Source organism: Uloborus diversus, chromosome 10 (genome assembly GCF_026930045.1).
Source record: "Uloborus diversus isolate 005 chromosome 10, Udiv.v.3.1, whole genome shotgun sequence".
Taxonomy (NCBI): domain Eukaryota; kingdom Metazoa; phylum Arthropoda; class Arachnida; order Araneae; family Uloboridae; genus Uloborus; species Uloborus diversus.
In genome coordinates this window covers 34,624,941-34,637,124 of record NC_072740.1, presented here as the reverse complement: position 1 = coordinate 34,637,124, position 12,184 = coordinate 34,624,941, and the positions used below count along the sequence as shown (strand labels likewise).

Genomic DNA, 12,184 nt, shown 5'->3' with positions numbered 1-12,184 from the left:
CTACTACCTAACGTATCTGAGTAGGTTTAGTTTTAAAGACTAATTTCGCGTTTGTTGAATTAGTATTTAATTTAGGATTTGGTGGGTTGTCAGTTACGTTAAGTAGTAGTTTAATAGGAGGCCCCGACTTCAAAAGGTTATTAAAAATTAAGAGATCGTATATAATTATTCAGCAAGTTACCGCCCTATAGCCAGGACTAAGGCATAAATACATGAAATACACCACCAGCTCAGTCAATTCCAGCCGAGGACTGCAGTTTCGTGCTTATTAGCACTCATCAGTGACTGAGATGGAGTTGGAAACCTCTTAAGGAAGCCAAGAGTGCCAAACAAACTGGTAACTAATACAAGAATTAGCACTGACCAGACGAGTGATCGAGACAATGGTTCGGTTCAACTCGAATATTGATGGCAAGGCAGGTATATTCGTACCTGTAGATGAATACACCTGCCTTTTGTTCTCTCGTTCGTTTGGACAGCTGGTATAAGGCGCGGGGCAAACTAACCGATTGCAGCTAGCCATGGGAAGGTAAACACACCAATAATGGCCAGTGCTTAGTTGTGCTTCAGTAGTGGCCACTTCAAGGTTTATATTTGAAAAAATAGGATTCCAATATGGTGTGCTTACCTTATTCCGATTCTAAAAATTTCATATTGACTCATTAAATTAAAAAAAAATACTTAAGCTGAAATTAATTTTGTGTAAGTACTGATTTTACTAATATACTCTGCTAAAATATGTTCTGCAAAGGGACTTCAATAGTATAGCTTGTGGTAAGAGGATTGGGGGTCATCATTTTTCCGGAATATGATGCCGAGAGGCCAAGTTCGTAATATAAGGAGAATTTTACGCTTTGAAGTAAAATCGTCAAAGGCTTTAAGTAATATTTGGGACCTTGCTGACATTCGATGCCTGGGCTTTATGTAGAAGTCTATTAGTAGGCGTCAGTTCATTCAAAACTTATTTGAAGAATTGCGAAAAAATTTGTATGTCTCCTGACCAAAAAAAAGGGGGGGGGGGCAAAAGAGCGTGTGACAAAAAATGAAAAACTACGGACAACTACAGATTAAATGTAAATGAGTTCGATACCAAAGCTCGATTTGTGAAAATAAAACTATAGATATCTGTTCAAAACATAGAGCACTCGTTTGAAAAGTACAAAATTGAGTACTTCGTTTTATACACAATGTATTCGGCAAATTGGTTTAGATAATTTGTAAAACTAGTAGGGGAAACCGGGGCAAGATGACGAGCCGGGCAAGATGACGAATGCCTTAAATTTTCCCTTTTAAACTAGGTAACTGCATCAACTGCATGCTACTGGCTCTCCTATCCGCTATTCATTCAGCAATAGTATAGAGACGCTGAAATCGCTATATTTGTGTTAGTTCTGCAGCTCTGATTGTTTACCGTTGCTACGGTATAACTTTTATGCATGTGTAAATAAGCTCTGCTACGGATACATATAGGATATATCGTGTCTCTTTTTTAGTATTTATAAGTAACTTAGTTTAAATACTACCTATTACCATGAAGAAATGTCAATTGATCGCCTTTTTTATGTCAATGGAGAAGAATCAGTTCGAACAGGCAGTCTGGGGCAAGATCACGAGCTTGCCTATTACCCGTGTTTCGGAATTTATTAAACTATGTTGTCCATTTGATTAAATCCTGTAAACGCTTATTTGTCTGTGTGTTTGTCCACGCGATCTTGCGCTTCTCCTCTGGGGCTAAAGGACGCGTTGAATCAAGAGAGGTATCGTTCGAAAGCGGTTGATCAGGGGTTATTTATAAACTAGTTGACCAACTGACTAGTTGAATGAATTAAACCAATCAAAGAATATCCTGTTCTGTTGATTATTGACAATCTTAACTCTCACATAACTTTGCAGGCTATCTTATATTGCAGTGAAAAAACATTATCATGGTTGGGTTTTGCCTTCCATCGCATCGTCTCTAACTCCTGAAGCGTCATTTTTCTATCCATTAAAAACCTACTATAGCCAAGCATGTGACAACTTTATGGTCATTCATCTAGAACAAACTATCACAGACAAATATACTGGTGAGCTTTTGAGCACCACTTACTTCAAAGCAGCTACAGTTGGAAATGCCGATAAAAGGTTTAAAGAATGAGGGATCGAGTCTCATAATTATCTTGTTTTTAGCGGATTTTGAAAACTGTTGGCGATGAAACTGAGAATAACAGTGCTAAATCCTCAGACCTTGGGAACAGAAAACCAACATATAAACCCTCCAGACGAAGCAGAAGTTATGGCAAATGCTGATTCCGATGCACCAAAGAAGCCTGTTAATGTTTCTGATTTCAATGCATTGCCTAAAGCAACACAGTGAGAGAAAACAAAAAGGAAAAGTAGAAAACGGAGCTCAAACATTCTTACAAGCACACCCATCAAAGAAATGTCAGAACAAGGAGCAAAGTGGAGGGAAAAAAAAAAAGGATTATTTAAAAAAAAAAAAAAAAGGAAAAGTAAGCACGTGAAGCTAAAACGTTAGTAAAAAAAGAAAACTCAGACCAAGTTACAATGATTACAATTACCATAAGGAATGTTACAATCATGAAAATGGTATTTTTATTTGTGTCTGAAGCCGCCTGGCTTCAGGGGGGAAAAACTAATTTTCCAGCAGTGGACTGTATATTGAGAATGTTGACTGCATTGATGAGTCGTGGTTAAAACAACAACAATTAAATTTATTTACAATTAGAGTATGAGCATAATATTAAAGTAAGACTAGGATACGCATGTATCCTTACAAGGGATTGGGAGCGAGAGCCCTATGGCTGCATCCGCTAGCTACAACGTTGGAAGTGCATCTCCGAGGGGTGGTTTCCCACGCTCCTCTCACAATGGGGGCTTTAGGGTTGCTTGGCAAAGCCAAGACCCCAAGCGTTGCTCCTTATCGCTCGGGGACCCGCGCAGAGGCGTTAACATGCCGCCCGGCGTTGCAATGTATTACATTCAACAATTGAAAAACATAGATTTTAAATAAACTTACATAAAAATTGAACAAATCTCTTACCAAAGTTGAATAATTATGAAAACAGTAACACATGTTAAATACGATAGCATAATGAGTAGCATAATGAGCTATACAATTGAAATAAAAAAAAAACTACAAACACAAATATTTCATCCGAATCTATTTTCATTTAAATTTAATAGCTGAGGCTCAATAATTGAATTAATTGGCCGTCCAATAAGGAAATGACCTGGTGTCAAAATTTCTAAATCATCAGTTGCTGATGACAAAGGAGTCAGTGGTCGAGAATTCAAAATTGCTTCCACCTGATTAGTTACAGTTATAAATTCTTCATATGTCAATCTCGCATTGCCAATAGATCTCTTTAAGTGGTACTTGAAGGACTTTATACCTGCTTCCCAAATTCCCCCGAAATGAGGATTTCTTGGAGGGATAAATTTCCACTCAATGTTTTCGGAAGATAAATAGTTGCTTAAATATTCATCTGGTTTGCATACAAGATTGTAAAGACGCTTTAGTTCGGCGTGGGCCCCCACAAAGTTTTTTGCATTGTCACTGTACCGAACTGAGCATTTACCTCTTCTGGCAAAAAATCGTTTTAGAGAAGCTATAAATGATTCTGTCGTTAAATCCGAAACTACTTCAAAGTGAACCACTTTAGTCGATAAGCACACAAAAATAGCGACATAAATCTTGTTTAAAACCCCCCTTTCTCAGACCCTTATATTTTACGTAAAATGGGCCGCAGAAATCTACTCCAGTATGTTGGAAAGGAAAACTGGGGTTTACGCGCGTTTCAGGCAGAGATCCTATGAGTTGTTCCGTTAAAGAGGGATTTGCCTTATAACAAGTGATACAACTATGCACAATTTTTCGGCACTGATTCCTACCATTCAGGGGCCAAAATCTTTCTCTTACAAAATATAATAAGGACTGTGGTCCAACATGTAAATTTTTTACGTGAAAATGCTTTATAATAATTTGAGTTAGCTTGTGCTTAGCAGGGAGTATCGCAGGATGCTTTTGAGAATAACAGAGGTTCGAATTTCTTAAACGACCACCTACTCTAAGGACGTTATTTTTATCTAAGAAGGGGTTTAGAGATCTTAATTTACTATTACCTGTTACGAAATTTCCCTTTGATAAGTTCGTTATTTCCGTTTCGAATTCTGTCCTTTGAACAGCCTGAATAAGAAATGTTTCCGCCTTCATTAACTCTTGCGTCTTGATTGGGCCAGATGTTCTTTGATCTGGGTACCTGCAGTTTTGAATAAATCTAAACATAAAACTTAGAGTTCTCACAAGTTTTGTAAAGTTATTAGAGATTCCTAGAATGTCATTAAGAAATGAATTGTTAGCTATCGTAACAGTCAATGAAATGTTCGATAGTTCATTAGGAGTTTGTCTCTCAGCTTCAATCTTGTTCCCCGAGTGTCTCCTAAACTCTTGAGAGTATTCTGCAACATCAGCTGGGGTGATCTTAACAGTTGACAGTAGGATAGCTTTACGACTTGAAAGTAAACAAGTGTCTCTGTTCTTCCCCCGCTCGAGTGAGGGGTTTTCAACACCTGTATTGCTTGAGGCAAATTGTGGCGAAAAAATTGTGCTTCGTTCGCCATGGGGGTTGAGGATGAATGCATGGGAATTTCCGGTCGAGCTGTCCTTGTGTAGTAAAGAGTGGTGCCTTTGTGAGCACTGTCGGCAGCTATTCTTAGATTTGCAATCTTGTACTCGGTGAGATAATCCAAAACAATTTAAGAGGCCGCATCAGACAGATTCCCGGTTTTCGAATCCCTATGTTAACCTACGGGGCAGAATGTCTTCTCATTCTTGCGATAGCTCATCGGGAAATTGAGATTTTCAAACTTTTCTTTTTTTGACTTAATCTGTGACGACTATAGAGTGCTTCTATTTTTGCGGTTTTTCATTAAAATAATTCAAAATTTTTTTATACAAACTTGAAGTTGAACTTTGAGAAAAGGTGAATTTTTGACGAACCAGGAGGAGTATTCGGATTTTTAAAAAAATAGAAGCATAGCGTATAATCTCAGCTTTCTAAAGATGTTAAAATATTTTCGATAGCTTTAATAGAACAACAGTAATCAAATAAATGGTGAGCCTATTCCAATTCACAAACTAAAAATTTCCATCCCCCTTTACGAAGGTACGAGATTCGTCTCTACGCAAGTGATTTATGGCCTTTTCGGGGAAACGGTCAGCACCCCACTTGTGGGCGTGTTTCTTCTCCACCTGCTTCTCCACAGATCGACTATCCTAAAGAGCTGTCTGGAAAGATTTTTTCCTTCGCTTGAGAATTGCGAGGAAAAAACCTGGCAAAAATGACGCTCTTACATTAATTTAATTTTGCTTATTTTTTAATAAATAATTGCGGGGTTTTTTTTTGTAAAATTATGTATATAAACACAAAATTTAAGCTTTAAAAGTATTTACATCACGATTTAAATGCAGTTGCAAATCTTCGGGGGGGGGGGGGGGAGGAGATTGAGAGTTTACGTGCTTCTCTCGAAGGGATAAAATTAATTGAACTCACCCATTAAATAATTTTCAATTAATTTTGTCACAATGTAACTATATATTTTTTTTAATTATTACATTATATAAAAAGGAAAGAATATTTGAATATACCTAGAAGAAAATTTGAACTTACCCTTATCACTTTTGTTTGCTTTTCGAGTATTATTGGAATTTAAGGATAGTAAGAAAAAAGATATGTAACTCAATGGTTTTAAACCCAAGGGTTATATATTATCGCGATTTGTCTATTACTTCTTTTTTCATTGAATTAGTAATTAACATTAAAAAAAATACATATGTATATGCTTACCTAGAAGAGTTATGGCGGGTCAGAAAGCAAATCATAAGTTTATGATCAGTAGCGGATTTTAGGGGTGCCCCCCCCCCCCCCGCAAAGGGATGAATTAATTTAACTATTTTATTAATTATTTTTAATTGAATTCTTTTTTGCATTTTTTATGTAGGTTATTGGCACAAAACACACACAGCATATTTCGAATAAAAGCATTCTTGTTTGCTAAAGAAGTAATACTAGAGTCAGAGGTCCAGAACGGCAGAATACATTTAATCACTGGTTTCGAATTCTAGGGAATGTTTATCACCATTCATCTACTAATTCTTCTTTTATGGAATCAATAATTAACATTAAAAAAAAAATGTGCAGGTTCGCCTAAAAAAGTCATTTTGATCCAGGCAGTTATTTGCCAAATAATAGATTTCATTTTCAGCTCATAAAAAATGCAAAATGATAGAAATCACATGATGGTAGTTTCTTGGAAAAATCATGATTATTAATGGAAACGGCATGTAGAATACAATATGTTATCTCAACTGTGTCATGACTTTAAAAACAATCAGTAACTGCTTTGAAATTCACACAGAAATAGTTTCTGAATTCTTCAATAAAACTTATGTTTTATGAAGTTATGATTTTCTTACTAAAATAATATTTTGTAGTTAAAATATAAATTAATTTATAAAACTTAAATGAGAGATGGGTTTATTTAATAACATTTCCCTCAATGTTCCTAATTAAAACCGCTCATTGTATAGCATCTCGGTGACATTAAATTGGGTTTAGTATTTAATTGGCTTGAAACGTTGAAGATGTTTTCCGTCCACATTCAAAATATATTAGTGCATAATATTCCTATATTTAGAAGTAGATTCATTGACCGCAAAACCATTAAAAATAAAGTCATCAAAACTCTGTTGTTAAACATCGAAAAGGCGGGGGGAGGGGATTCAATTTTCGGGTTTCCTCCAAAAGATTTTTCTGTATCCGCCCCTGTTTATGATGGCATCTTTTTTAGCTTATGCGAAACAGCATGCTAAATTAGAGTGGTCCAAAATAAGCCTTTTTATTATTTTTTATTTTATTGGGTTTACTCTCCCATTTGGTTTCACCTATGTAAAAAATAATGATTGTGAAGTTTGAGCACATAATTTTAACATTTAGAGAGAGGTTTCTTAACAGCCTCGAAGTTCTGCGTTTTCCCATCTTATGCTACGAATGTAGGTAGAAATAAAACGGATGCTAGGAAAGGTATGTAATTTCATTTCATGCAAATACACAAAACTTTCCAATCTTTAAAAATCCAAACTTCAGATGAAACGTAATAAACTGGAGTTATAATAAGCGAGCTTGGGCCACAGGGGACATTTTTTTGCAATTGTTTTCAGAAGTGTTTCCAGAAATAAAGTTATTAAACTCATACTTCATACTGAAATAAAAAATATTTTTGATGATTTTTTGATCTCTTATGACAGTGGTGCCAAACATTTTTCTACTTGAGACCACACCTCATATTAAAATGATTCTAGCGGTTCAGAAAATAACTAAAATTTGAAAATGTTCAACATTTTTTTTAATTACATGTGAAAACGAGAAAAAAGGAATGAAAATTAAAAACCAATGATTGATGTAATCATTACTTGATGCATCTTTTTTTTTAATTGCATCAGTTTATCAGAAACCAATTCTGAATATTTAGCTCAATTTTTGACGTTCTCATTAAACGTGCTCTTCGATTTGTTGACTTTAAAGAAGACCACGGGTCACACGTATCAACTTCACAGATCGTATGTGTCCCTCGAGCCGCAGGTTGGGTGCCACTGTTCTTATGGTATAACTTTTACACTGTTTCGATTCATTAGTATTCTTTTCGTGAAACATTTAGCGTAAACAAAAAATCTGAAAAGAAAACCTGAAATTTATTCAAAACTCTTGCTTTTAAAAACATATATAAATCAACTACTACGCACAAATTCGAAAAGAGAAAAAAAGGACATTGAAAAAAAAAAAAAGGTAAGTAATGATTCAAGATTGCAATCTTTGATTAAAAAACTTCAGAAACAAATTTGATTTTTTTTCGAACGCTTTACTAATTCTAAAATTTACCCTATGAATTAAAACAGTACGTTTCAAGTCTGAAAAATACGTTCCCTGATAATTCGATAAGTGGCGTGTGGGGGGGGGGGGAAGGATTCTGTCATTCCCATACAGCTTGACAAATATGGAAATTAATGCGGAAAAATTTTCATAATCATTCTTTTTCCGTTACTTTTATTTCGATTCACGTTTCTACAAATGAATTTATAATTTATCATACCCATCAGGATAAATTTAATTGATTATTAAATTTACTGACTTCTGGTTAGAAAGTTAACGATGGTGTCGCAGCGGCCAATGAAGTTCTTAAACGTAATTTTCATAATCGACTTTTAAAATGTGAAGCAGAGGCTGAAATAGATCAAATGCTACAGAATATAGATTGCAAAAGATTAAAATAATCTTACTACTATTATATATGCGAAAGTTTGTCTGTATGGATGTATGGATGTATGGATGTTTGTTACTCTTTCACGCAAAAACTACTAAATGGATTTTGATGAAACTTCACAATAATATAGCTTATGCATCAGAATAACACATAGGGTAGTTTTCGTCCCATTATGGGGGCAAAACCCCCTTTGGGAGGCAATAAAACACAATTTTAGTATAAATTCTCTAATATGGGGATGAAAAAATACTTGCACATATTAACATTATATGTCCATCGAAAGCTCTGATTTTTCTGCTGAAGATGGCACCTTTTCGAAATTTCTAAGTAGAATAAAAAACGAGTTATGAGCTTTTTAGTTCCATGTTCGAAGGCTTTCCTTAACTCAATACAATATTTAGTGTATCATCTCAACTCCCTGTCGATAGCGACTATTGTATTGTTGACTATCTTTGCTTTTCGTGACTGTTCAAGGCTTTTCTCAAGTCAAATCTTGAAGTAAGATTTTTGCACAAGATTGGCAAATAATACATGGATTTGGCTGATTTTTTTTCCCATTTTAATGCAACTTTGAGGCAATTAATGTTTTTTTTTTATTTATTTGTATTGACTGGGTATATTTAATCGATCAGCTGGAATCTAGCCAAACTTTTTTTGTGGAATCATTTCAATAGCTAAGGCATTTGGCATTTTTTTCAACTGTCGCTGTTTTTGAAGCTAAAGACTACGCAGTACTGTGTTTCTCGGTTTTCACCATGTAACCGAATATCGCCATTTCTTTAATACTTCTTTAAATTTGTTAACACGTAAAATAATTCGCCAACTAATTCGCAAATTCATAAACAGCGCAAAAACTTCCATTACTTTGTCTTTGCACACAATTTCATACAATTGCCAAATTTTTACTGTTTATTGGAAACATTTCGGGTAGCATCATTGTTGATCCCATTTTGGGACGATTTCTACGGTAAGAAGTTATACATTATACAATAATTTAGATTGCCGGTGTAGCGCTGGATATTATGCATTTGATGGAGATCGGGATTATAAGGGAACTGTTTCACTTTATTTAAGAATAGTTGACCTCACTCGAATAGGTTTTGTTTTGGGAATTACCGGGACCACCGTGACAAAGCGCGCGCTCCATTCGTCGCCGCGCGTTCTTTCTACCCGAATTACCCATGACTTCTTTGCAACTCCTGAACGTTTTCGTGATTTATTTTTTGTGATTTTTGGGTGTCTTCTCAGTTTTGCCGACATTTCATTTACTCCCCTTCCCCCTAATTTTCAGTTTTAATCATACCTTTTGATACATTTAAGGGGACAGACAATTTGAAATGTCGACGAAACTAGAGACAAACAATTTTTTGGTAACTATTTGACCTCTGCCTGTAATGACCATTAACTTAAATCATTTGAAAAAAACTACATCAACGTGAGCGAAGCCGCGGGTAAGAGCTAGTACTGGAATATAACTGTTTTCGAAAGTAACAGTTTTGCTTTTATTCGAAAATATCATTTCAAGTCTAAGTCGTTTCTTTAAAATTGGGAGGGGGGTGGGGGCCTTGTTTTGACACATTCCTCAAATAATAATTGTTTCATTTCAATAATTGAATAATTGTTTCATTTTGGTGAGTTCAGCCAGACTGCAGGAATTTCGCGCCCATTTGCCTGGTGCTGGCGGTAATGATGCGGTAATATTTGATGAACAAGAGCGCCAAATTCGAATCGCAACGTGATCCATAATTTGTTTTATCAATACTGCAAATGCTTTTGATTTGCAGATTGATAATGCTGCGTTTCGAAGGAAAACGAAATGTTAATGATCCTATTGCATATCCTTCTTGTGCATAAAAAGTAGCATGTGAGATGTGAAAGCATTTTAATAAATCAAATTTAGAAAACAAATAACGAATATAAAATTAACAAAATTTCGAGTTTCAGTGCATAAGGAAAGGAAATTTAGGCACAAAACACCGATTGTGTAGAAGATTTCGGTCGAAACTAAAATGCGCTAAAAGAGTCAACGCAAAAATTGTATGTGGTCATCCAATACTATACACGGACCCTCTTCCCCTGCCAATAAATTTTGAGCGGTGACAGCATAGAGGGGAAGACGTCCCCCAAAACCTGTCAGCCGCTCCACGTAGAGGGGAAGGAAAACGCTACAGCTTTCTCTCTCTCTCTTCCGAAAGCTAGAAATTTTCTGTCTGATGAGTCCTCTTAAGCACAAATTGTTTTTCCGCACTAGGTCATACCTTTGTTTGACATTTAGACGCTTGAATTCTTCACAATTATGCAGATTATGTGAATCACTGCACAATTTACAACTGTTCAATGGCAATGGCTTATTTACACTGCTTATAGATGTTTTTTGGGTTAATCTGGGTTCTATTTGTGAAGTGTATTGAATTTGAGAGTTCTCCAAAAAATGATGCCTCTTTTCTAAGAGTTGAACAAAATTGCTCCATTTTGGGAGGTCTGTAGAGGTTAAGGACATCTCAAATTGTTTTCGTGATTCTGCATCCACCTTTTGAAGAAATATGTTGAGGAGTAAAACGTCTGTAAAATCATTACATTGCAGATCCATTTGCCGGAGTGCACGCAGATGCTTATGAATCTTGTCCACAAGATTTCTCAGCTCATCTGCAGACTCATGAGTAATTTTCTGGATGTTTAACAGCTCTTGTATATGACTGTTCACAATTAGTCTCTTGTTTTCGAACCTCTCAGTCAAGGCCTTCCACAGGGACTGGTAGGTATCATCTATTGTTTCTATTTCTTTGGCGCGGCCGATAAGTGATGATTTCAGGTAATACAGTTTTTGTGAATCTGAGAGGGAAGAGTTGCTATTGATGATGGAGTTAAATTGTTCTTTGAAGAGGAACCATTCTTCATATTTACCGTTAAATTTTGGAAGTGATATTTCGGGAAGCCGGATACTGATTGTTGAGTTAGGTGGTGCATCATTAAAGGAGCGGGAAATATTGTTGTTCAGCTGCTTGAACTTGCGCTTGAGGGCGACTTCTATTTTTTCTAATTCTTCTTCGAGATCAATGAAAATCTTTTCATTTTCGTCCAATTCCTCATCCTTCAGCACTGAATAGTAATCCAATTTCAGCTGCTCGAATTTGGTTTCTAGAGCTTGCACATGTTCAAGTTTGCACTCGATTTCCGTCGAGTCCATTGCGTCGATATCACTTCCTATAAATGATAGCAACCGCGTGACTTGTCCTTTGAGACCTCTTCGTCTGCGGTTTAAAATGTTGAGGTCCGTCATCTCGTTAAGTAGAAAGTCCGCTAAGAAATCAAATACGCTGATTCTCCTCCGGCTCGACGGACCAAAAATGAAGCCGCCTGGCTTCAGGGGGGAAAAACTAATTTTCCAGCAGTGGACTGTATATTGAGAATGTTGACTGCATTGATGAGTCGTGGTTAAAACAACAACAATTAAATTTATTTACAATTAGAGTATGAGCATAATATTAAAGTAAGACTAGGATACGCATGTATCCTTACAAGGGATTGGGAGCGAGAGCCCTATGGCTGCATCCGCTAGCTACAACGTTGGAAGTGCATCTCCGAGGGGTGGTTTCCCACGCTCCTCTCACAATGGGGGCTTTAGGGTTGCTTGGCAAAGCCAAGACCCCAAGCGTTGCTCCTTATCGCTCGGGGACCCGCGCAGAGGCGTTAACAGTGTCTATTGTTAGCTGCACAACTTAACACTTGAACATTACGCTACAATGCATTACGCTTAATTTGATACTTAGTAAGATGTAAAAACACTGTTATCATTTGTAAAACTAGGTAACATATTCAAAACATTAAATGTGTTCAACCTTTTGCAACGTTGTCATCTTGC

The 12,184-nt window shown here is 36.1% G+C and overlaps 1 protein-coding gene across 1 annotated transcript in view; it reads right to left on the bottom strand.

Annotated features, from left to right (window-relative positions):
- The window catches only part of LOC129231714 (regulating synaptic membrane exocytosis protein 1-like), a 122,933-nt gene extending 111,331 nt beyond the window's left edge, over positions 1-11,602 (bottom strand). Inside the window, exon 1 of the mRNA XM_054866077.1 lies at positions 10,900-11,602. Within this exon, the coding sequence (XP_054722052.1) occupies positions 10,900-11,602 (703 nt within the window). The remainder of the gene's footprint in view (positions 1-10,899) is intronic.
- Positions 11,603-12,184: the final 582 nt, after the last annotated feature.